At 43.1% G+C, this 27,858-nt stretch overlaps 1 protein-coding gene across 2 annotated transcripts in view; it reads left to right on the top strand.

The window, feature by feature from the left end:
- Positions 1-27,858, top strand: part of LOC129821964 (teneurin-2-like) — a 263,621-nt gene that overhangs the window by 55,816 nt on the left and 179,947 nt on the right. For both annotated transcript variants that reach the window (XM_055879759.1, XM_055879750.1), the window contains exon 2: positions 9,216-9,498. In XM_055879759.1, coding sequence (XP_055735734.1) covers positions 9,273-9,498 — 226 coding nt within the window. In that variant the 5' untranslated portion in view covers positions 9,216-9,272. The remainder of the gene's footprint in view (positions 1-9,215; positions 9,499-27,858) is intronic.

Here is a 27,858-nt window from a genome sequence, read left to right as displayed (position 1 = left end):
GGGCAATTAAAAATATTGATTGGGGAACTATTTTCTGGGGAATGTGGCTATTTTTCTTGATTTTTTATTTTAGTTTGTTTTTCTACTATCTGATTTTGGTTTGATTTTGTCTATCAATTGTATGTACAGGGCTCCCTTGCGAAAGAGACCCTGGTCTCAATGGTGACTCCCTGTTTAGACAGATACAATAAATACAAAATATTGCCCAAGCCTAGTACATAGTATACACATTTTGTCATTCAGGTGATGGAATATGCAGGATTCTGTAATACATGCAGTATTTGTATGACTGGCATTGAGGTAACTCCCTTTGAATTGAATCACTTTTTGACAGCATCCCTTTTGGTTTAAACAAAACTTTCCATACATGTTTGCCCATGGAAGAAGTGGACAGCAAGTTACTTTCTGGACCTAAATGCCAAAATCCATTTTATATACCATACCATGAGACAGCCATGTCTTCACCACTTGAAAAGGTAAATATTTGAGTGTGATATAATTTAAACCAGGGATAAGCCACTAGATTCAGCCGCAGGACGATTTTTGTCGGTGGGCCAGAACGTTATGGACCGCCGGTTGCCGACCCCTGATTTGAAATGCTTACAAACAGGGTTCTCAAACGATTTTATAACTTCTTGAAAAATATGTTATTAAATAAAAAATTATGATTTTTTTCACCTTTAATGCCAATTAGCAAAAGAAAACATGTAAACTCAGATTTGTTTTCATATTTACATTTGTTGCAGTTTAGGCCCTACTTTACATCATCTGAGGTTTTTGTGATATGCCCGCAATCAGTTGAGACACAACATGCTCTTGAATACAGGGCGGATGTCATTTCAATCATAGAAATAAATTCATAAAATTGACCTATCCATTCAGACCACTGCAAATTAGCTGGTACAACATTGACATTTAAATTGAATTGACATTTTAACTTCTAATTACTACCACAATGATAGCCACCGGTCCACCCACCATCAAATGCCAACTTAAATGCCCACACCAGTAGAAATTCACTTTTTCGAGCTGGAAGACGATGGCCAGAGCTTACCCATGATGTTACACGAGGATTTAAGTCAATAAGTCATAATTTAAGTCAAACTATGATATATTTGGGCTTGAAGTATCAAATCCGTGTCAATGCTGTGTCTTTTCCTATGACATGATGTGAAATTCTTTGTAGCTTACATTTCATTTCAGGGCTGGGTTTTATTTGAATGTTACCTCCCACCAACATGGCATTGTTTATTAATCAGAAAAACCTGCAGAGTTGTTCTTCTTCACTAGTCGCGACTGAGCCAAACAGCATGCTAGGTAGCTAGCATACTAGCTAGCTAGCATGCTAGCTAGCATGCGTGTAGAGGGCTCCCTTGCGAAAGAGACCCTGGTCTCAATGGTGAGCGTGTAGTCAGTTCCCTATTTGTTGATGTTTCTTTCGTCAGCAGGATATTCTTTTCCACCCCCAATTAGTGAATATATATATATATGTAGCCTGCATCATTATTCGTAGGTGGAACCTATTCAAGCATTTCCGCTCGAGGGCAGGAATTGCATCAAAATATGGATGGCATTGCCCCTTTAAGTGGTCATGTCTATTCTATTACCTATATTTCTATGATTTCAATAGGGTTCCTATGGAGTAGTGACAGCATAATTTAAAACAACAGATATTCCCATTCAAGGCAACATTCTCGGATGTGTGGACCTCCATCCATCATTGTGGTACCATTTGAAAGTTGACATTTCTATTTTATTCCTATTTTAGTTAATTTATCAGCCACAACATAATACTCACCCTGTATTCAAGAGCATGTTGTGACTCTACCGACGGTGGGCACAACACAAAAAAACTCAGATTATGTCAAATAGTGTATATGTACTGTATATGCGAATATGATACACGGTTTTAGATCATTTACATTTCTTCACAAAGAGATTATTCAATAGTTTGACCGCCCTGTCTAAGCTTTTTTCAATGATATCAATCTAAACCGTTTATCTTTTCTGTTAATGAAGACATGCATGTCTCATGGTATGGTGGGGTATGCAAAATATGTGAACTTTGACCACCTTTATCTCTTGAATATTTTGCATTCAGGTCCAGAAAGTCACCGTCTGAGCACTTCAATAATGGATTGATATGTACGGGAGGTTTCGTTTAAATCAAAAGGGTTACTGTCAAAAGGTGATTGAATTCAAATGGCTTTACCCATTGGTGAATTTTTTGCAGTCAAAGCTGGTGGGGATATAGTGTATCCAAACCCCTGCCAAGTCTGATCTGATGAATTATTACACAACCAACCAACACTCCCAGTAAGAATTTGCCCATGGTTTTGTAAGTAGCACCAAATCCAAATGATTTATGGTGACAATGTTCAGCTGCAGTTGCAAAGACAAAAGAGAAATGATTCTATTTCCATGCTCATGAGAGATAAAGACCCAATTTTCACATTGTGAAACATTCTCAACATAAATAGGGCAAATAATGAGATAGTGAAGGAGACATCATTCCACACACGCGTGGTGTGAATTGTATAGCTAGTGCCTCGACTAGTGTCTGCATTCTAATTCTATGGTACTTGGGAGAGGAGAGAGCATGCCACTCCAGCCATTTGTGAGAGCTGTCTCATGGGGAATCTAATGTGTTTGGAGAGGATCTCTATTATCTCCAGGGGGGTGGGAGGCCTGAAGTGGCCTATGGAGCAGTGCTCTGAATGGGACTACCATCCTCTGTCGCTCCCCCTCTCAGCATTTCCTCGTACATCATTACAGGTGCTCCTTACAAAAGCCTCTCATCCATCCCTGAGTGGAAGCCAACCTGCACACTGAATGAAGATGGCCATTTTAATACATCAAAGCAATTTGGACCTAAATAGTTCCTCATCATCGTCATATGGTACATGTAACTGGAATTGTCCTATACAGTAGTAGGTACTAGCGAGCGGTGGAAAACAACGTTTTAATAAGCAGTACATCATCTTAATTAACATTTTTATTGGCTGAAAACAGCTGGAGAAAAACTATTTCCCTCAGTCAAATCAAATCAGTTTTATCATGGTGGTGCTTGTTTTGCATTTGAATGACCGTTTGACCGAGGTAGATATGGAAAATAAATAGAGAGGGCTTAGTAATCATGGTGGTTCACCTAAATTCCCCCAGAGGCTGTGCTCAGGTCTGCCACAGCTGGATTGCTACCATCCCTCCAATCTGATGCTCTCTGAAGGTAAAAAATCTCTCAATCTCCATTTGTGGGAATGGCAGTGTGTTACACAAGAGTCTTTGCAAAAGGTCAGATAACTAGAATTGCTTGAGGTACACCTGAGCATCCGTGGAGGGATTAGAGATACCTTAGCCTAAAGTTTAGTACTGAGAAAACAGCCTCGAATCATCCAGAGGAATTTATTGAAACACTGAAATGAAAATGACATGTAGTGAAAAGGTAATGTTTTATTTTATTGTCAGGTGGAGAAACCTTCTCTCCCACTCAGTAATCAATCAGTGAAATGCCATACATGTGTATTGAGTTGAAATAGCAGCTTTAGCTAAATTTAAAGCACTTTACCAGTCAGTCACTTACATGACTCATTAGGCTCCCACAAAGCTGCTCTCTGTTTGTCTGGTTCCCTAGTCAGTCAGTCAGCCAGTCAGTCAGTCAGTCAGTCAGTCAGTCAGTCAGCCAGTCAGTCAGTCAGCCAGTCAGTCAGTCAGTCAGTCAGTCAGTCAGTCAGTCAGTCAGTCAGTCAGTCAGTCAGTCAGTCAGTCAGTCAGTGGGTCAGTCAGTCAGGCTGGCTGGCTGGCTCTATTCTTCCGGAGGCTACCTCACCATTAGTCTGAGTGCCTGAAGGCACATCACAGCTCAGTTGATCCACAGCAAATCCACAGATGCCCCCTACTTTTACCCACTGGTCTCTCTATTTGGAGCTCTCCTCTCAATAACCTGTCTCCCTCCCTTTCCCCTCATGTAGCACACTTTCTCCTTCCTCATATCCCTTCTCCTATTCTATCCATCAGTTTCCTATGTCTGGCAGGCTGCCCACCTCCACATCCTTTCCCTCCCAGTTGCACTTCCTGGCACATGCTCTCCTTTTGTCTACCTCCCCATTCCTCCTGTTCTCTACCTGTTGGACGAGCTCCTAACTCTTCCCACCCTCCAAGCAGCTTCAATTAAACCATCAGGAGCCACAGGTCTGACTCACCGCTAGCATCACAGCTATGGTCACAAGTTACACCACCACCCTTTCAAATCCCTTTGTTTTCAGGCAGATTAAGGCAGTGAGAGGTCTGCTCAATGTGGATTTGGGGATTAGTTTAAATGGAGTATGTGGATTGCTCCTGCCACGGTGAGCTCACAAGATTGTTTTTTCTCTTCTGGCACTGACTGTGGCCCATGCCCATTTGTGATGTTCCCTTATTGAACGGTATCTGAAATGAGTCTGTTGTTCACGTGCCACTTTTTATGGAAGTGTGAACGTGTTCTCTTGCTTCTTTTTTTCTCTCTCTCTCTCTCTCTCTCTCTCTGTCACTTGGTCTTACAAACAAAACACACAGATAGTCACACACACATGACGTTTTAAAAGGATTAATGAGTCAATTAGCACTCCTTATCCATATTAATGAACTGTTTTAAGCCCTTATGTTGTTGAAATGAATAATTATGTGCTGGTATGATGTGCAGATATGTTTTTGTAATTGACAGTACACCTGTTCGAGGATCAGATGATGCAGTTTGCTACTGTATAGTTGTGGTAAAAAAAGGGCTCAAGTAAGATAAGCAGGTTGAAAGCATAGCTCTTTCATGAAAATCTTTATTTAGTGCTTTTCATCTTGATAATTGCTACAGTGCCGGTACTGCACGTACACCTACCTTTTGATGTTTTTGTTTGGCTCTAACTACTTCTCCTTAATGCTGTTTCATCACTCCATCCACGTCTATCCCTCTACCCCGAGGCTCCACCTCTAGTCTGTCCTGGCTCTCGATCTGATTATTGACAGTCCAGCATGGATCCTATCATCCTACCAAACACAATCCCATCCCTTCTTACCCATATAAAAAATATATATATATTATACTATGGTCTAAATACTGAAGTCTGCAACAACACTGCAGTTCACTGTAGTATACAGTGCATTCGGAAAGTATTCAGAACCCTTGACTTTTTCCACATTTTGTTACATTACAGACTTTTTCTAAAATGTTTTTTTTTTTTAAGAATCCTCATCAATCTACACACAATACCCCATAATGACAAAGCGAAAACAGGTTTTTAGAAATGTTTGCAAATGTATTTAAAAAAAATAAAAAAAATACCTTATTTACATATGTATTCAGACTTGTTGCTATGAGACTCGAAATTGAGCTCAGGTGCATCCTGTTTCCATTGATCATCCTTGAGCTGTTTCTACAACTTGATTGGAGTCCACCTGTTGTAAAATCAATAGATTGGACATGATTTGGAAAGGCACACACCTGTCTATATAAGGTCCCACAGTTGACAGTGCATGTCAGAGCAAAAACCAAGCCATGAGATCGAAGGAATTGTCCGTAGAGCTCTGAGACAGGATTGTGTCGAGGCACAGATCTGGAGAGGGGTACCAAAACATTTCTGCAACATTGAATGTCCCCAAGAACACAGTGGCCTCCATCATTCTTAAATGGAAGAAATTTGGAACCACCAAGACTCTTCTACAGCTGTCTGCCCTGCCAAACTGAGCAATTGGGGAAGAAGGGCCTTGGTCAGGGAGGTGACCAAGAACCCGATGGTCACTCTGACAGAGCTCCAGAGTTCCTCTATGGAGATGGGAGAACCTTCCAGAAGGACAACCATCTCTGCAGCACTCCACCAATCAGGCCTTTAGGGTAGAGTGGCCAGACGGAAGCCATTACTCAGTATAAGGCACATGACAGCCCACTTGGAGTTTGCCAAAAGGCACCTAAAGGACTCTCTGAGCATGAGAAACAAGATTCTCTGGTCTGAGGAAACCAAGATTGAACTCTTTGGCCTGAATGCCAAGCATCACATCTGGAGGAAACCTGGCACCATCCCTACAGTAAAGCATGGTGGTGGCAGCATCGTGCTGTGGGGATGTTTTTCAGCGGCGGGGACTGGGAGACTAGTCAGGATTGAGGGAAAGATGAACGGAGCAAAGTACAGAGATGCACTACAGAGGGTACTACAGAGGGTAGTGCGTACGGCCCAGTACATCACTGGGGCTAAGCTGCCTGCCATCCAGGACCTCTACACCAGACGGTGTCAGAGAAAGGCCCTACAAATTGTCAAAGACTCCAGCCACCCCAGTCATAGACTGTTCTCTCTACTATCGCATGGCAAGCGGTATCGGAGTGCCAAGTCTAGGACAACAAGGCTTCTCAACAGTTTTTACACCCAAGCCATAAGACTCCTGAACAGGTAAGCAAATGGCTACCCGGACTATTTGCATTGTGTGCCCCCCCAACCCCTTCTTTTTACACTGCTGCTACTCTCTGTTTATCATATATGCATAGTCACTTTAACTATACATTCATGTACATACTACCTCAATTGGGCCAACCAACCAGTGCTCCCGCACATTGGCTAACCGGTCTATCTGCGTTGTGTCTCGCCACCCGCCACCCGCCAACCCCTCTTTTACGCTACTGCTACTCTCTGTTCATCATATATACATAGTCACTTTAACCATATCTACATGTACATACTTCCTCAATCAGCCTGACTAACCGGTGTCTGTATGTAGCCTCGCTACTTTTATAGCCTCACTACTGTATATAGCCTGTCTTTTTACTGTTGTTTTATTTCTTTACTTACCTATTGTTCACCTAATACTGTTTTTTGCACAATTGGTTAGAGCCTGTAAGTAAGCATTTCACTGTAAGGTCTACACCTGTTGTATTCGGTGCACGTGACGAATAAACTTTGATTTGATTTGAGATCCTTGATGAAAACCTGCTCCAGAGCACTCAGGACTTCAGACTGGGGCGAAGTTTCACCTTCCAACAGGACAACGACCCTAAGCACACAGCCAAGACAACACAGGAGTGGCTTCAGGACAAGTCTCTGAATGTCCTTAAGTGGCCCAGCCAGAGCCCTGACTTGAACCCGATCTAACATCTCTGGAAAGACCTGAAAATAGCGTTGCAGTGTCGCTCCACATCCAACCTGACAGAGCTTGAGAGGAACTGCAGAGAAGAATGGGAGAAACTACCCAAATACAGTTGTGCCAAGCTAATAGTATCATACCCAAGAAGACTCAAGGCTGAAATTGCTGCCAAAGGTGCTTCAACAAAGTACTGAGTAAAGGGTCTGAATACATATGTAAATGTATTTCATTATTTTATTTGTAATAAATTAGAACATTTATTTCTAGAAACCTATTTTTGCTTTGTCATTATGGGGTATTGTGTGTAGATTGACCAGGGGGGAAAAACTATTTTATAAATGTTATAATAAAGCAATGGGGAAAAAGTAAACCGGTCTGAAAACTTTCCGAATGCACTGTATACTATAGTACCCTCAAACTCAACTTTGGACCTCGAAGCCAGTTCCACTGCTTTCTTTCATTGTTCCCCTATAATTAAAAAGAAAGTGGTGGTTTTGCAGACATTACTTCGGTATTTACAATTGTATTCTACAACATTCTATAGTATGTAAAACACATGATACTACAGTGTGTAGTTCAGTATTACACAGTAAACTACAGTTTACTACACATTTAGGACACACTCTCCCACTATAGTAAGTACTGTAGTATTCTATGGTAAACAGTAGCATTTTTTCATGTGGGTAACCAGTGACCACAAGCAAGGTTAGCCGGGGCCATAGTAGATGAGAGAGATCTACATAAGAGACACTGTCCTGTATGTGTCATCATGACTCACTTCTTGTCTATTGTTGAGTGGGTTAATATTGTCAGTCCAGATGAGTGTCAGCGTTTACCACTTACCATGATGAGGCCTTTGTGTGTGTAAGTACTGCTGGTAATCAATGCCCAGAGTGGAGATTCCTCTTGATATGTAAACACTTCAAATAAAACCTTATTAAAAGTATTGATCTGCCCTCAGCTACATGCCCAGTCAGTGGAATTAAAAGGAAATGTTTAAAAGCTTCATATGCAAGCTATTATCAATCGATTTTTCCTTTGTTTCCTGTAAACATTTTGAAACGACAAAATATTAAACGAGAGAAGCAAAGTGTTCTTTCATATGCTGCTTATCGGTCGTTGAAGTGTAACAAGGACAAGTGTAACAAGAATCCTTCCACTTTTTATGCCTATGAGGTTATGCCTGTGAGCTTCAAATAGTAGTCATTGTTGTACTATTCTTTTGTGCAGTTCATCTGAACCTGTTGCTGTGTGAACATTGTTAAGATGGATAGCAAAAGTGTTTGTTTTGTTCTAATCAGAGGTCTAACTACTCAAAGGGAGATGCATTATACTTTCTGCTCTTTGCCGCCATAGTTTCCTGCTTCTCAGTTGCTGGTGGTGGGGTGGTGGTGGTTGTTGTGAGGCCTTGGCTGGGCCTGGCTGGTGTAGCACAGCCTCAGCCACACAGACAGATGCAGAGTGGGCTGGTGTCACTGAGCGTCTGGACGGAGGCCTCCTCCCTCCAGCAGAGCCTGCTGGCTGTGATCCTCCTTCTCTATCTCTTCACTGGGGGAGTCGGAACAGAACTAACTCACTAAGTGATAATGAGCCTGAGACACAGTGACGCTCCCTAGTCCTCATCCCACCTGGAGAAACTGCCTGCTCACTGTGTGAGTGGGAGAGTGTGTCCTGACTGTGTTTTGACAGTGTAGTCAGTCAGGTGTTGATTGTGTTGATGAGTGTATCTCTTTAACCTCCGCAGGAGATTTGGAATGGGACGACTCCACCAATCCCCACGGGGCTCGCATTCTGTGTTGACTTGATGTCTCCAAAATAGATTTTCACTGTTAAATACTTGTTTGGTACATTTCTTTCCATTTCTTCGGAAAGAGCATGACTCTCACAGGCAGTGTAAGGGACTACATGTCATTGATAGCTACTAAAGTTTAGGTAAAGGTACTTAAGACAACACTGTGTGGTGGCCCAACACAAGATTTGAAGCATAGTTTTCAGTCCAGTTCTTTTTCCTCTGTCTTGCAGTCCAGTTCAGCGTGGTCTTAGTGTTACTTTGATGTGTCAGTTTTCATGCATGCTCTGCTCTCTCTCTCTCCCTCCCTCGCTGTCGCCCCTAACAGGTGAGCGCATCAACCTAAGCCGATCCCCTCAGAGCATCTACGCCGGTCGCCGTGAAGATGGACACAAAGGAGCGGCGGCACTGCTCCCTGACCCGGGGCCGCTGCAGGAAGGACTTCCACCATGCCATGGCGTCCCTGGAGCCCGAGGAGTGCCGCGTGGCCACCCAGAAGTCGTACAGCTCCAGCGAGACGCTCAAGGCCTACGACCACGACACGCGCCTGCGCTACGGGGGCTGTGTGGCAGAGCTGGTCCATCACGAACATGAGGAGTACGTCCGCCAAGGTAAGCTCTACGTTTCTGTGTCGGTCTCTGTCTCCACTGACCAGGGATTTATTTCAATACATTCTCTTCCCTTTTCACAAGATTTAATTTTAGTCCTGTCCGCAGCTTCTTGAAAATGTTGTACTAAAGGGAACCTCCCACGGTCTCTGTCATGATGTGGGTCTAGTATTGTGTGGGATCCAGATTTCCATCCCTTCATACTAGAGCTGGGCAAAATGGACAACAATCCATATCACAATAAATTGCCTGAATTAATGCGAACACGATAAATAGAACAATAAGTTTAAAACATGAATGTGCACCACCGTTTTTTAAAATTATTCTTTAAACTACTAGTACTAATTTGATGGTTGTATCCATCAATTGTCCTATTAACAATCACCCATATTTGCAAACTAGTATAGGCTACTTATTGTAATGAACGATCAGTAAAATGCTTGCAATAAGTGATCGGTGTGGTCAGTGTCGATCACTTTTGGTTTATCATCCCAGCTCTACTTCTTACCATTCCTATACCTTACCATGGTATACACTATTACCGGCAGTGCACACAAGGGGTGCTATTTCTTTCCAAACGTTTTTTATGCCTACTCACCAAACAGATGTTGTGGCTGTAATTCATTACTATTGCCATATTATGCTTAATGATTCTGATGAAAATAACCTCTTTGTCTTTATCAAACTAATGTTTTTGCATATTTTCAGTGTGGAACCTACGTTTAGGGGGGTTGTAGCCGAGGCTAACCAATTCTAAATGGCACTAGCAGTTCGCAAAGCAGCTTAAGCAGAAAGTAGACCGGATGCAATTATTCCAAAACTGCAGCTCAATGTTGGAACACATATTTTCCTACTTCAATCAACAAGTCCATTTTACGTTTGTGATATAACTGTCATCACTTGGCAAGGAATATAGCTTGTGTATCCCATCACTTAGATACGTTTTCTAGGAATTTATTTATGTAGGCCTAACGGGAGCTTGTGTGTGCACTCAGCATGCGTGTGTGGAGGGAGCGGTCGGAACGCAATTGATTGAATGAGACAAGGCGGGGAAAGGCAATTTAGGGTGAGGAACGGTGTGACGCTTGGCTTGGGGTCTTTTTTGTTGTGCTCCACAAATGCACATGTACAAATTGAACACTAGAGTCAAAGCAAATTAACGTTGTCTTCCAGACACATTTTCACTTGCCTGTTCGGGCAGCCACAAAGCATATTCCACCAAATAGTTTTACAGTATTTGAAAAAATATCAACTCAGCAAAAAAATATTGCAAAATGGGGCTGTGCTGGGGGCGAGTGAACTGGCATCTAGATGTATGTTAATTACCATTTGCATGCCTGGCTCTTTGAGGTATGGGAGTGGGGGCCGGGTGGAGCACTGAGTTTATCACTGATATAATTGGTGCGGGCTTGCTCTCGGTGCTCCCCATTTGATTGTCTTACTCTCCCAGCATTGACAGAGGTGGCTTATGATAGAGAAAGGAACATTACATTCTCTGGCAACAGCTTTGGTGGAAATCCCTACAGTCAGCATGCCAAGTGCACGCTCCCTCAAAACATGAGACATCTGTGGCATTGTGTTGTGTGACAAAACTGCACATTTTACAGTGGCCTTTTATTGTCCCCAGCACAAGGTGCGCCTGTGTAATGATCATGCTGTTTAATCAGTTTCTTGATATGCCACACCTGTCAGATGGATGAGTTTTTTTTCATTGCAAGCAATCTCAATGCTGTGCGTTACTGGGAAGACATCCTCCTCCCTCATGTGGTACCCTTCCTGCAGGCTAATCCTGACATGACCCTCCAGCATGACAATGCCACCAGCCATACTGCTCGTTCTGTGCGTGATTTCCTGCAAGACAGGAATGTCAGTGTTCTGCCATGGCCAGTGAAGAGCCCGGATCTCAATCCCATTGAGCACGTCTGGGACCTGTTGGATCAGAGGGTGAGGGCTAGGGCCATTCCCCCCAGAAATGTTCGGGAACTTGCAGGTGCCTTGGTGGAAGAGTGGGGTAACATCGCACAGCAATAACTGGCAAATCTGGTGCAGTCCATGAGGAGGATCTGCATTGCAGTACTTAATGCAGCTGGTGGCCACACCAGATACTGACTGTTACTTTTGATTTTGACCTCCCCTTTGTTCAGGGACACATTATTCCATTTATTTTAGTCACATGTCTGTGGATCTTGTTCAGTTGATGTCTCAGTTGTTGAATCTTGTTATGTTCATACAAATATTTACACATGTTAAGTTTGCTGAAAATAAACGTAGTTGACAGTGAGAGGACATTTATTTTTTTGCTGAGTTTTTATATTTTAAAGATCAAGCTTTGACATCCATTCGAGTACTCATGTCCATCCCTACCCCAAACCAATACAGTTTTTTGGGACGGTTTTGAAAATCATACCGTCTGTATTTCAAAATACCCTGGTATACAGTATACCGCCCAAGCCTATGCGTCTCTCTTTTCAATCACCTGCGCGTCACGCTCTCCAAACCCTAGACTCACCTGGTCATCTGTGGTGCTGTAGGATTTCACACTACACAAGGATGTTTTCTATGGATAAGATTAAGGGGAGTTTCTGGTTATTTTCAGTAAAAAAACGCCAGTCCAAACTCACTTTCCTGGTCCACAGAGTGTGGATTATTCATTCTTCCTTCACGGGGTTGGACAAGCAATGACCCTTAACTTTCTCTCTCTCAGAATATTCAGTAGCTAACTGCGCCCTTTCTAATTCAATTTCACAGGATACTAAACCCATGCGAAAACAATTGCAAAAAAGGCTTTTAACATTCCTGTCAGTTTGTCAATTAAAAACTGGGTGACAGATGTGCTGCTTAGATTGGATCCAGACTAAAGCCCATCAATATTAATTTGAGGATGAAACCGTGATGAGTGACAGGTTGGGCCTGCTCCTACATTGTATTTTGTCTACAAAACGTTATTATATGCACAATGCTGTAGCTCTCACGTTGATTAATTTGATCAAACACATCTCTGTTGGGCTCATGAAAACACACAGTCAGATGGTGGCCAGGCGTATTAGTGTCTGGGAGGAGAGATAAGCTACATCATACACAGGCTGGGCTGCTCCTGGCCCGGACACTCAGCGGGGAGGAATAGAATGGAATGCTGCTGGCTCCCTGCACCGACAAAGTTTACATCTGGAAACTCATTGAAACATAGCATAGACAAACCCCATTGGTCAAAGTCTATCACTCTTTCTCCTCTCTTCCCTAACAAATCATGGGAATTAATTTCTAAACCTTGCTTAAAATGAACAAAACATTTGAATATCGTTCTACTTTATTCAAATGGATAACAAAAGTAATTCCCCAAACAAAGACAATCAGTTGCATAGCGGTGTCCTAACACTTGTCTGTAATCGTTCAGTATTGTTTGTGGAAATAATCAATTGTATAGAGTATATGCCGTTTAGCAGATGCTTTTATCCAAAGCGACTTAGTCATGCGTGCACACGTTTTACATATGGTGGTCCGGAGAATCGAACCGACTATCCTGTGGTTTTCAGCCCTCTCTTGACAAACAGACAGCGTGGCATCCACACTGCTTCCTTTAGATGTATTTTATTGTAAGTAAGTAGCACTAATTCAAGTCGAAGCAGAAGGCAGACACTTCCAGATGTTACGGAGAAGTTCTATCTCACTATGTTATTAACCTTTAACATGAAAGATGTGGTTCACCACCATTGTATGACCTAGGTTATGCTATTGCCTTACACAGTACAGTAATTCGATGGGTGCCGGTTTTATTATGACATTTTAATTTGACGTTTTCTCTTTGTAGATATGGTGACCCATTCTAAGCGGTTGCCTGTGGTTCTCATATGTGCTTGCTGTGGGATTAACTGATAAGGCCTCACACGGAACTGCATTACTCTCTCTCTCTATAGCGTTGTTCAGTGTTCCCTGGGAGATGAGCTCAGGTAGAGATCAAAGGAAGAACAAAGACAGGTGTCATGCAGGAAGGAGTCTCTGGGTTGAATATGCAGCTCTGGAGAAACCTACTGAGGATACTAAACAGTCTGCCTACCTCACCCAGAGCCATAGCTCACCTTGTCCTCACCTCACTCTCACTCAAACATCACACGAGCACTTTCCTCCATGGATAGACTGTACCATGGAGAACAGGTGTCACCTGATGAATATGAGAATTGAGGGCAAGAGAGAGAGAGAGCGGAAGACAGGAACGAGACAGAATGCACCAGAACTTTAACACAACTGCTTGAGACAGACTTCGTGAAGTTTCTGCTGCCATCTGATCCAATTTCTTGGAAAAAGGCCTCTTAGGGACACATGCTCGTTCTCACCCTCCACCCTCTGTTCCCTCTATTCACCTATTCCCTGGCAGGTGATGTATCATTAGTCACCGAGATAAATGAGGAGATAAAACTGTCCGCGTCTACAGCTTGAACACTGCAGTCAGGGTTCAGATGTGTGTGTGTGTGGGCCTGCGTCAGCCACAGCCATATGGTTGGGGATATCAGGTAGAGCAGGAGAGGCTCGTAATGACCCTGGGCTGATGAGAATGCACGCCGTCTCAGCCGCGGAGAGCCGAGCCAATCTCCCCATCAAGAGCAGTTTGGCTCCATGCAACATCTGGTGTCATGTACTTCTGCTCCCCGGTTCGACCATTACCAAACACGGCTCAACCATTACCAAACACGGCTCAACCATTACCAAGCACGGCTCAACCATTACCAAACACGAATCTACCCAAAACACGGCAATGTCGTTTGTTCTCATTTCCCCGCATTGTTTGTTCTGGGTCTTTATCTTTGTGCGTGCATGTGCCCTTCATGTTCCAATGGAATCCTGAACATAATATAGACATTTCACAATAAAGCCTTATGTTGAAAGCCATAAATACAGGCCTAAATAAACATAGAATCCACAGTACTGATTCTTTGGTTATGGTAGAGTACAATTTTGAGGGATGTAGACAACAAAATATAATCTTGATACAGAAATAGAGCTGGGACAGACTTGAGAGAAAACCGGCGAAAGATACAGCCATTACCATTGTGTGAATCCATAGTGACGCGTGTGACCACTTGTTAGACGAGTTGTCATAAACAGAGATGATAGATCATTTTCATTGTCAAGGGGTGCGTTTGTCCTTTGGTTTAAGGAGCTGTGTGTGCGAGCTGCACAGACTAAGATTGGGATGTAATATTGATGGGTTTGTGGCTGCTGGTGTGCTGTCTTTGTCTGGGAGAGACTACTGGAATATGAATGAGCCTTTAGGGGGAGGAGGATGGGGTCTGGGGCCAAACAACATGAGTGTGAGGAGATGGCGAGCGGTGCGGCGCGCCAAGACAAGTTTCCCAGAATACCAGATCATGGCCATGCCACTGTGATCTAAAAAAACAGCGGAGTGCAGGGGACATACAGGGCTGTCTATTTGTTCCTGTCTTTCAGTGGGTTTCTCTCCGCCTGTATATCCACCTCAAAGGCTTTTTTGTGTGCATTGTGTAGGTGCAGTAGGCCTAGAATATGTGGACATAATAAGATTGGCTGCCCACTGATTCATTTCAATGCTCATAGTAATAGGAGCATGCCGCAATAGCAGGGGATTGGATGGTGAAATAGTGAGATGACATTTGTAGGTCAGTGCGAGGGCTTAGTGTGCGAGGGCACAGTTTGGTTTTACTACTGCAGCCCTCGGAGGCTGTGTGGTGCTAGTTTGTTAATTCAATTAGTTCCATCAAAATATACTCTCAGCTCTAGTGCACAGATCGTGATCTTTCACCCTTCTCTCTACATAAAGCACCAGCTGCATAAGTCACCTCAATAATCAACAACATTTATTCCGTCCTTTCTCCTATTTTTTTTACTATTTCAATACAAATGTGAGAAAGCAACTACTTTTCTGAAACTATTGGATTGGCTGACTTCAACTAATGACAGGGCTGTATGTGGCAGGACTGTATTTTTTTATATTTTTTATGTAACCTTTTTTTAACTAGGCAAGTCAGTTAAAAACAAATTCTTATTTACAATAACGGTCTACCAGGAAACAGTGGGTTAACTGCCTTGTTCAGGGACAAAACAACACATTTTGACCTTGTCAGCTCTGGGATTCGGTCCAGCAATCGTTCGGTTACTGGCCGAAAGCTCTAACCACTAAGCTACCTGCCGCCCCCATGGAAAGGCATTTTGAATATAGAAATAGAATGAAGTCGAATAGAATGAGTCCACACAATCACCTATTAGTATAGGTCCAATCTATCTGACAGTCATATTTGATCTTCACAATACATTTATATCTGAACATTTAGTAAATTTCCATTCTCCTGAATGTCCATTGCCCCAGGTGTACATAATCAAGTCCAACTAATTAACCAATGACATGTTGTACATGTAACAGTGTTGCTTCCGTCCCTCTCCTCACCCCTACCTGAGCTCGAACCAGGGACCCTTTGCACACATCGACAACAATCACCCTCAAAGCATCGTTACCTATCGCTCCACAAAAGCCACGACCTTTGCAGAGCAAGGGAAACAACTACTTCAAGGTCTCAGAGCGATTGACGTCACCGATTGAACCCCTACTAGCGTTGTCATGACATGGCCCTTTCTGTGTCTAGATCGTGGCCCCCCCCTCGCTCTTGCTCTCTCCTACACCGAGGTTCTGATATCTCAGGTCATAAATTCCTGGCAGAGACTTTTTCCCCCTGGCCATGCAGTATAGAAAGAGAGAGTTTCACAGCAGAACAAAGGAACTTCTAATATGTTACATAATTTGAGAACTGAACAATATCCATGTTTTGGAGAATGTGTAAACAGTCGGTGGAGAAGCCAGCTACGACCCGGTCTGTTTTGTTTCATGTTTGTGACCTCATGAAAGACAATACAGCAACATTACCATAACTCTGTTTATACAGGTGCCTCCGTTATGAGGTATGCATCTAATTATTGTATGAAATGAATGAGTAAAGATGAAACTATTTGTGAAATGATGTGATGTTATACCTTTAATGTGAGAGAATTGTATTCCCTTTAAAGTTTGAATATGTCATTGGCCCGCCTCCGTGAGCACAGACATAATCATGCGTCATAGAACTGCCTTTTCTATTGTTACGAATAAAAACCCCTCCTGAGGAAATCCTCTTTAGACCACACATACCTCGGTGTAAGCTGAGGTGGCATAGGTTTGAGTACCAAGACTGAGCAAACCCACAGCGTGAGCTGTGATTGCGAATAGTTTAGACTAAGCAAATTCTTAAAAATACCATGTGGAGCATGGGCTACACGGCTGGAAAGGGATAAACTCTGAGACTCGACCCCTACATGTCAACGTCGTGTGTATAGGTGGCAGGGAAGTCAGGCGCAGGAGAGTTAAACGAAGTGTAAATGGAGACTTTTAATAAATGTCCACATAACATGCTCCAAACACGAGAATATACATACATCAAACAAACATGGGTACGAGGACCCGTCGCGCACCTATACACCAAGAATCAACACTTGACATAAAACAATCTCTGACAAACACATGAGGGGAAACAGAGGGTTAAACACACAACAGGTAATGAATGGGATTGACAACATGTGTGTGGGAAGACAAGACAAAACCAATGGAAAATGAAAAATGGATCGATGATCGCTAGAAGGCCGGTGACGTCGACCGCCGAACACCGCCCGGACAAGGAGAGGCAACGACTTCGGTAGAAGTCGTGACACTACAGAATAAGAGCAAATCTTAGATACTAATTACTAGTCTGCAGCTAGAAATTATGTAACCTGGGATGTGAATACCGACAACCGCCGAAACATCTATTCTATGAGAGTATTTCTGAATGGTACTCCGAAGTATCAATTCTAACTGCAAAAATACTTTTATCTTCAGGGAAACAGAAAGAGAGAGAAAGAGACTCGGATGAACTCTCCAGCAGACGGACCGGATTCCAAAAGAAAAGATCACGACACATAGGCGTAAATATATATTGATTGCAATTATTCCCGAATGAGTGAGCGTTCATGTGCAAAGGATTGGCATTTCAATTAATATAGTTATCAACTGTGTGTAGTGATCCCTTTTGTCTTTCCCGCTCTTTCTCAGTCCACACCAACTCTATTAGTTAACTCTATATAATCTATATTCGGCTAGAAAATACAAAAATGTTCTGCCCAGGTCTGATGTGGGATGTGACGACTAACAAAGAACTTTGTTCCTGCACCCTGATTTTTAATCGATGGTCATTTGGACAAATCACAATTTCAGAGTATATTTTCTAACACTTCTCCCCCAGAATTTAATCGAGCATCTGACACAATCACACAAGATTTTAGTTCTGGGTTTCTGAGATTACATTTGATCAACTAAATTCTTTACACTTGGCATCTTTCTAAACCTTACAAAAATGTGAATTCACTGTATGCAAAGCAGATAATTAAAGGCAGTGCTGGAAACGTCATTGGTGAGATGGTGACCACATCAGGGCTCCTGAGTGGCGCAGCGGTCTAAGGCACTGCATCTCAGTGCTAGAGGTGTCACTACAGACCCTGGTTTAATTCCATCCTGTGTCACAACTGGCTGTGATTGGGAGTCCCATAGGACAGTGCACAATTGGCCCAGTGTTGTCTGGGTTAGAGTTTGGCCAGGGTAGGCCATCATTGTAAATAAGAATTTGTTCTTAACTGACTTGCCTAGATAAATAAAGGTAACACATTTTTTTTAAATTAGGGAGTAGTTTGGGTATATTGAGGTAAACCTGTGGCAACGGGTATGGAGAATGACCCTCGAGGCTGATGTTATTTAAGCGTGAGTAGTCTGGATGACAGTTGCCTAAGTTTCATAATTAGCACGGCCAGGAGCTCCTAGCCTGTCCTTAGTCATTAGCACACCATTTCTGCTGGGGAACACTATGGTTGACACCATGAGTCTCCGTCAGCGCCCTCCTGAGGAGAGGGCAGGCAGTGCATTTATGTTTCCATGTAGCTTTGTGACTGAGCACGCCAGAATAACTACAGGCTACAGGCCAGCCTGAGCAGGCCAGCCTGTGTCTCAGTATTACTAAGGCCTCTTTCTCTGAGAAATCGTCTCTGGCTGCTTCTGCCCTACTTATGGCCATGCTGCAGTGATATGATTACCTGTTGTAGTAGAGCATTGACAGAGGACTTGGCCTCAGAACACTGCAGCCATGGGTCATTACCTCCTCCCCTTCCTCCCATTCTGGCTCCACTAGCCTTGTAGTGTGATGTTGTCAACACCATCCAGGATTTAGAACAAAGATTAGAATTGTCCTGTCCACCTCCAGATCTGTGCTATGAGCCATCCTCAGTGGTACACCAGTGGTATAGAGGTCTACGGTGTATATATAGGTCTTGTTGCATTTCGTAAATTTGGGCAATGGTTTGCTTTTTGAGGTTCAGATCTGTCGGTGATGCTTTTAGTGGAGACCTCAGTTGATTGGCAATTAGCTATTGTTAAATCCAAGGGGAGGGAGGCAGTGTAATTCCAGCTACACAGTGTTTTGCAGTTCCTTGCATTTCTAGAGGCCCTATTAGCTTCCTGGGTCCCAGTCAGACCCCACAGTAGGGCACTCTTAGCATGTAAATAGATTATTTTGCATAAGATGAACAATAATGCACTGGAGTGAACCTTGGTTTTTCACCCCCCCTCCAGACCCTAATGGCCTGTAATGTGGAATTGCAAGGATGCAGACACTTTGAAAATTTGCCTGGCTTTGAAAATTAGCAAGACGGTGAAAGAGGTAGGATTCAGTAGCCCTTAGTGCCTTTGCCAAAACTAAGCCCCCGTTGCTAAGATAATTAGCTTCAAACCAGTAAAGGGTATTACTACCAGTCAAACGGATGTCATTTGGAAATTTTGCACAGAAAATCTTTCCCATTTGTTTTTTTTAATTACATTTTCTCCCCAGTCCCTAAACGTCTTTGCTCCGCAAAAGAAGCATAGATAACAGAGAGAACTTTACTGAAGTCAACTAGATTGAAGAATTCCTTCAATCATTTATGACGTAAAGGCTAATGACAGAAGGGAAGCTTCGACAAGTTGACTAATAAATTGCTTACCAGAATGTCGAAAATTGTAAGCAGAATCATCTAAATTCGGCAAAAAATGATCATGCAAAAAAATTACCTGTAAAAAAAATATTTACTCAATCTCTGAATGTAGCCTACAGCGCATTTTCTATAGCGGGTTAATTTGAATATAATTTGAATATAGTTTGAATATAGTTGCCTTTTAGTTGAAACTCTATATAAACAATATTCGACTACCTCTAGTATTTGAAAAGTTGGTATTTTAAAATAAAATACAAAATACAACTATTTTCTGCCAAGGTCTGCTGTGCGATGCGATGACTAACATTGAACTTTTTTTGTCGTTGATCATTTGGACAAATCACAATTTTGCAGGTGCTTGCGTCTTTCAAATTTTGGAAGGGGAGTGGATATTTGAACCATAGACTTGCCTGAAACTTGCAGAGAGAGTTTATTTTCTAACACAACCCCCCCAGAATTTAATCGAGCATCTGATGCAGTTACACAAGATTTTAGTTCTGAGTTTCTGAGATTATATTTGATAAACTCCATTCTTTGCAATTGGTAACATTCTAAACCTTACGAAAAATTTGAATTAACTTTATGCAAAGCAAATAATCAAAGGCAGTGCTGGAAACATCATTGGTGGTATGTTGACCACCTAATTCAATCCAAGATGGCGTAGCAGTCAGACGTCTTTGTGTTTGTCCTGTCCCTTGTATATATATTTTTACATATTATTCTTCGCATATCTTTTTAAAATATTTTCCTAAACATCAACTTCTAAATACTCTCCTGCAACCCGCCTCACCCAATGTGGCGTGGATCTGCTTTTTTCTAAAGTTTTTCTATTTACTTCGGATCTGGAATCCCTCAACTGAAGATAGCCAGCTAACTACCTACTAGCTATCAGTTAGAAAACCATTGCTAGCGGTCATCAGCTAACCTTTAGCTCGGAAAGCTCTCACCAGTTCGAACAATGTCACTCAAACCAGAGTATAACGGACCTATTTCTCTCCATATCCCCGGATTCCTACCGCAAACTCTGAACATTTTCATCTGGATCTTCGCAACTAGCTAACTGCAATCCCGGGTGACCACTCCTGGCTAGCATTTCCATCCCGGAGCAAGCACCAACTAGCCTGAAGCTAGCCTGACCAGGGCTCCTGTACTACCACCGAAGCCCACTCCTGGGCTACAATATCCGGACCCCTTCTACTGCCGGTATGGGGTACGGAACCCCGCCGATTCTCTACGACTGGAATACCGACATAATCTGCCCGAGGACTCCAACAGGCCCCTCAGGGGCGAAGCCCGCTGAAGGCCCTTTCTGCTAACCTTCTAGGCCTGCTAGCTACCTAGAACTACCTGGAACCCTACTAATTCCACTACTGGTCTATCGACGTCACGACACGAAGAGGAAAAAACAAACTTACCCCCATTGCGACGTCCCCCAAAGGCTAACTTGCTAGCCCCGGTCTGCTAACTGCTAGCTTGCCTGCCCTGGTCTGCTAACTGCTAGCTTGCCTGCCCCGGTCTGTTAACTGCTAGCTTGCCTTCCGCGGTCTGCTAACTGCTAACCCCTGCTAACTGCTTGCTTGCTAACCCGGTCTGCTAACTGCTAGCATGCCAGCCCTGGTCTGCTAACTGCTAGCTTGTTTAGCCCTGGCCTACTAACTGTTAGCTTGTTAGCATCGGCCTGCTAACTGTCTGAATCGCCGTGTCCCCAGTCAGCCAAACTACTCACTCAAATGTTCACTTGGCTATGCATGCCTCTCTCTAATATCAATATGCCTCATCCATTACTGTCCTGGTTAGTGATTACTGTCTTATTTTACTATAGAGCCTCTAGCCCTGCTCAATATGCCTTAACCAACCATGTTGTTCCACCTCCTACATATGCAATGACATCACCTGGTTTAAACGTCTCTAGAGACTATATCTCTCTCATTACTCAAGGCCTAGGTTTACCTCCAATGTACTCACATCCTACCTTACCTTTGTCTGTACACTATGCCTTGAATCTATGCTATCGAGCCCAGAAACCTGCTCCTTTTACTCTCTCTTCCGAACGTGCTAGACGGCCAGCTCGTATAGCATTTAGCCGTACCCTTATCCTGCTTCTCCTCTGTTCCTCTGGTGATGTAGAGGTTAATCCAGGTCCTGCAGTGCCTAGTCCCACTCCCACTCCCCAGGTGCTCTCATTTGTTGACTTCTGTAACCGAAAAGCCTTGGTTTCATGCATGTTAACATTAGAAGCCTACTCCCTAAGTTTGTTTTACTCACTGCCTTAGCACACTCTGCCAACCCAATGTCTTAGCCGTGTCTGAATCCTTGCTTAGGAAAACCACCAAAAACCCTGAAATCTCCATCGCTAACTATAACATTTTCCGCCAAGATAGAACTCCCAAAGGGGGCGGTCTACTGCAAAGATAGTCTGCAGAGTTCTGTATTACTATCCAAGTCTGTACACAAACAATTTGAGCTTCTACTTCTAAAAATTCACCTTTCCAGAAACAAGTCTCTCACTGTTGCCGCTTGCTATAGACCTCCCTCTGCCCCCAGCTGTGCCCTCGATACCATATGTGAATTGATTGCCCCCCATCTTTCTTCTGAGCTCGTGTTACTAGGTGACCTAAACTGGGACATGCTTAACACCTTGGCCATCCTACAATCCAAGCTTGATGCCCTCAATGTCACACAAATTATCAATGAACCTACCAGGTACAACTCCAAATCCGTAAACACGGGCACCCTCATAGATGTCATCCTAACTAACTCGCTCTCCAAATACACCTCTGCTGTTTTCAATCAAGATCTCAGCGATCACTGCCTGCATCCGTAATGGGTCTGCGACCAAACGAGCACCCCTCATCACTGTCAAACGCTCCCTAAAACACTTCTGCGAGCAGGCCTTTCTAATCGACCTGGCCTGGATTTCCTGGAATGACATTGACCTCATCCCGTCAGTAGATGAAGTGCCTTTCTCACCATCTTAAATATGCATGCTCCATTCAAAAATGTTTTAACTAGGAATAGATATAGTCTTTGGTTCACTCCAGACCTGTCTGCCCTTGACCAGCACAAAAACATCCTGTGGCGTTCTGCATTAGCATCGAATAGCCCCCGTGATATGCAACTTTTCAGGGAAGTTAGGAACCAATATACACAGGCAGTTAGGAAAGCTAAGGCTAGCTTTTTCAAACAGAAACTTGCATCCTGTAGTACTAACTCAAAAAAGTTCTGGGACACTGTAAAGTCCATGGAGAATACGAGCACCTCCTCCCAGCTGCCCACTGCTCTGAGGCTAGGAAACAGTCACCACTGATAAATCAACTATAATTGAGAATTTCAATAAGCATTTCTCTACGGCTGGCCATGCTTTCCACTTGGCTACCCCTACCCCGGTCAACTGCCCGGCACCCTCCACAGAAACCCGCAAAAGCCCCCACCATTTCTCCTTCACCCAAATCCAGATAGCTTCTGAAAGAGCTGCAAAATCTGGACCCCTACAAATCAATCGGGCTAGACAATCTGGACCCTCTCTTTCTAAAATTATCTGCTGAAATTGTTGCAACCCCTATTACTAGCCTGTTCAACCTCTCTTTCATATCGTCTGAGATTCCCAAAGATTGGAAAGCTGCCGTGGTCATCCCCCTCTTCAAAGGGGGTGACACTGTAGACCCAAACTGCTACAGACCTATATCTAAATAATAATTTGTTCTTAACTGACTTGCCTAGTTAAATAAAGGTAACACATTTTTTGAAAATTATGGAGTAGTTTGGGTATATTGAGATAAACCTGTGGCAACGGGTATGGAGAATGCCCCTCAATGCTGATGTAATTTAAGCATGAGTAGTCTGGATGACAGTTGCCTAAGATTCATCATTAGCATGGTCAGGAGAGATCCTAGCCATCCTAGTCATTAGCACACCATTCCAGCTGGGGAACACTATGGTTGATACCATGAGTCTCCATCAGCATCCTCCTGAGGAGAGGGCAGGCAGTGCATTTCAGTGGCGAATTTTAGCATGCAAATCTTGTTGGGGCAAACTCCCATTTTTTTTAGATGCATGCCTGCAAACCCACTACAGAACACAACACTTAACAATACATGAATTGCACTATAACGGTGACAAACGGTACCCACAAACTGTTAGGGCCTATATTAAGCTGTACCAACAGCAGAGCTTTTTTTTCAGCACTATGGATTGAATCCTTACCAATATTACACCTGGCTATCAGCGGAGCCTTGTCTGGCAGCGAAACAGTTCATTCAGCTTTATTTACTGCCTTTAAAAAAAAACATAGCTGATATGGCTGACTTGCTTAATAAAGAAACATGGTTTCTACTGACAATTGAGATGTACAAACTATGGCTTAAGGGAACGAGGAGCAGATAAGAGACCATCCGTCATTTCGATTAAGACATTAATGAGCGAGCTAAGACGGACGTAGTCAATTTAACTATTTGTTCAGCACGTTTTAAATGTACAGTGACAGAAATCAGAACATGGGCCGTTCTTACAGAATACTCCCTGTACACCAAGTCAGAACCGTAGGATAAATAATGGGCGCACATAAGCAGACAATGAAAGCTCTTATAATATTCAATGATGACATTTCTCCAAAACAGGCTTTAGGCTAAGGACCAAATTTTTAGGGTGAGGCACATGGGCTACTAACAGCTTACTACACAGCCTACACTTAGTATTACTTTCTTAGCTACAGAATACATATCTCCCTGACATATTACATTATTTATGCCGCAGTAAACAATACATTTTTGGGCTCACCTTGCTGTGCTGTTCTCACATGAACAGGAAGTTGGCGCGGCGGTCCTTCTTGTGGGTAAATTTTGTCATCAAACTTGTCATCAAAGTCTGGCATTCTCTGGATTTATGGTGCTTTCAAGACAACTGGGACCTCGGAGAAAAACAAGGTTGAATCATGACGTCAGTGATATTCAGGTCAGAGCTCTAGAAAAAGGCCAGAATTCCTGACTTGGAATTCCGATTTGGATGACCGTGTCACGTTCCTGACCTTATTTCTCTTGTTTTGTATTTATTTAGTATGGTCAGGGCGTGAGTTGGGGTGGGCAGTCTATGTTATTTGTTTCTATGTTTAGGTTTGTTCGTTTGGCCTAATATGGTTCTCAATCAGAGACAGGTGTTTGTCATTGTCTCTGATTGGTAGCCATATTAAGGTAGGTTGGTTTCACTGTTTGTTTGCGGGTGATTGTTGCCGTGTCAGTGTTTGTTCGCCACACGGTACTTTTTCGTTCGTTTGTTCACTTCGTTTGTTGTTTTGTATTTTATTAGTATTCTGTTTGTTGGATTAGCATTAACATTCATCATCATGAACATTTACCACGCTGCGCCTTGGTCCTCCTCTCTTCCACCTAACGACGAGCGTTACAGACCGTTTTTCTCCGAGTTCCCAGTTCCCAATCTGAGATTTCCCAGTCCCAAATTTCCAGTTGTTTTGAATGTGGCAGAAGTTATGCTGGATCGACAGCATGGCCAATGTATTCAACCTTTTCTGGCCCATGGTGTTGCATGTGAATGTTAACCATTTAATCTTGGAAAATAGACCCTTAAACACAAACTTGGACCACACACCCTCTCCACTGAATAGCATGTTAGTGATTGCTTTGCAACGCTTGCAGTTAGCCACTGATTCCTTCCAAACCACTCATTGTTGAATTTGCGATTTCCAACTTGTTGTGTAATGTTTATGTCCAATGGCCGATGAGCCCCGATATGTTTTATCTATAATTTCTCTTCATATGACAAGGATTGAAAAGGATTTTCCAGTAGATTGTCAACTTGATTCATAATGATGACTGCTTGTCTAGCTTGCTAGCTAAGGTTTTGAAAGTATGATGTTGACATGATCAGTCCAATCAAAGCTATAACATGATTTGACTTAATTTTATTTGTGGTCAATGACCTTCTTAGATGGGCACTTCTTTTATTTTTGTAAACAATTATCCTAATTGGTAGTTACAGTCTTGTCCCATCGCTGCAACTCCCGTACTGACTCGGGAGAGGTGAAGGTCGAGAGCAATGCATCCTCTGAAACACAACCCTGCCAAGCCGCACTGCTTGCTTAACCCAGAAGCCAACCACACCAATGTGTCAGAGGAAACACAGTCAAACTGGCAACCGTGTCAGCGTGCAATGCGCCCAGCCCTCCACAGAAGTTGCTAGAGTGCGATGGGACAAGAACATCCCGGCAGGCCAAACCCTCCCCTAACCCAGACTACGGGCCAATTGTGCACCGGCTCATGGGTCTCCCGGTCGCGGCCGGCTGCGACACAGCCCGGGATCGAACCCGAATCTGTAGTGACGTCTCTAGCACTGCAGCACAGTGCCTTAGACCACTGCACCACTCAGGAGGCTTGGATGGGCACTTCTAATGTAAATCTATGGCAGCACCCAAGGGGTTTTAACTTTTTAGCTCTCCCTGTAGATTTTGCTGTGACGTAGTGTACCCATTAAAGACAGAATACTGAGCCAATCACAGTGCAACTAGAGAACATTACCAACCCCTACGCTCTGTATTTTCCACTGGCTAACCCACAACCACAAAAAGCACTGAGCTAGGCTGAAACACCTGCATTTTGGAGCTGCCTTACTCAAGAAAGCATAAAAGAAACCATTTTTCTATGCGGCTTTATTGACTCAATGATTATTTCTTTTTTTAATTGCAAATTGATATGTGACACCTATTAATGCCAAACAAACCCGCAAAACAGGGATAATAATAATAATATATTATTTCTTTAATAAAATGTTTTTTGCTGAATGACGGGTCGCCACGAATGCAGAATAGCTAGGAAGGCCAGTATGACTGAGCAGGCCAGCCTGTGTCTCAGTATTACCAAGGCCTCTTCCTCTGAGCAACCGTCTCTGGCTGCTTCTGCCTTACTTATGGCCATGCTGCAGTGATATGATTATCTGTTGTAGTACAGCATCGACAGAGGACTTGTCCTCAGAACACTGCAGCCATGGGTCGTTATCTCCTCCCTTCCTTCCATCCTGGAATCCACTAGCCTTGTAGTGTGGTGTTGTCTCCAACAACATCCAGGATTTAGAACAAGGACTAGAATTGACCTGTCCTCCTCCAGATCTCTGCAATAAGCTAGCCTCATTGGTACACCAGTGGTATAGAGGTGTATGGTGTAGGGCGACCCCAATTAGTCAACTGGTCGATTGTTTGGTCGATAGGCTTTTGGCCGACCAATGATTTTTTGTTGTTGAGCAGTAGCAAATATATATATATATATATATAAATATATAGTACCATTCAAAAGTTTGGACACACCAAGGGGTTTTCTTTATTTTTACTATTTTCTACATTGTAGAATAATAGTGAAGACATCAAAACTATGAAATAACACATATAGAGTCATGTAATAACCAAAAAAGGATTAAACAAATCAAAATATATTTTAGATTTAGCTTCTTCAAAGTAGCCACGCTTTGTCTTGATGACAGCTTTGCACACTCTTAGCATTCTCTTAACCAGCTTCATGAGGAATGCTATTCCAAATGTCTTGAAGGAGTTCCCACATATGCAGAGGACTTGTTGGCTGCTTTTCCCTGACTCTGCGGTCCAACTCATCCCGAACCATCTCATTTGGGTTGAGGTCGGGTGATTGTGGAGGCCAGGTCATCTGATGCAGCACTCCATCACTCTCCTTCTTGGTCAAATAGCCCTTACACAGCCTGGAGGTGTGTTTTGGGTCATTGTCCTGTTGAAAAACAAATGATAGTCCCACTAAGCGCAAACCAGATGGGATGGCATATCGCTGCAGAATTCTGTGGTAGCCATGTTGGTTAAGTGTGCCTTCAATTCTAAATGAATCACTGACAGTGTCACAAGTAAAGCACCCCCACACCATCACATCTCCTCCTCCATGCTTCAACGTGGAAACCACAGATGCAGAGATCGTCCGTTCAGCTTCTCTGCGTCTTAGAAAGATACAGCGGTTGGAACCAAAATTCTCTCATTTGGATTTATCGAACCAAAGGACAGATTGTCCATTGCTTCTGTTTCTTGGCCCAAGCAAGTCTCCTTCTTATTGGTGTCCTTTGGTAGTGGTTTCTTTGCAGCAACTTGATCATGAAGGCCTGATTCACGCAGAACAGTTGATGTTGAGATGTGTCTGTTACTTGAACTTTATTTTGGCTGCAATTTTGAGGCTGGTAACTCTAATGAACTTATCCTCTGCATCCAAGGTAACTCTGGGTCTTCCTTTCCTGCGGGGGTCCTCATGAGAGCCAGTATCATCATAGCACTTGATGTTTTTTGCGATAGAACTTGAA

Source organism: Salvelinus fontinalis, chromosome 2 (assembly GCF_029448725.1).
Source record: "Salvelinus fontinalis isolate EN_2023a chromosome 2, ASM2944872v1, whole genome shotgun sequence".
Classification (NCBI taxonomy): Eukaryota; Metazoa; Chordata; class Actinopteri; order Salmoniformes; family Salmonidae; genus Salvelinus; species Salvelinus fontinalis.
Note: the sequence above shows the minus strand (reverse complement) of the source record. Positions and strands in the feature narration are given on the sequence as shown.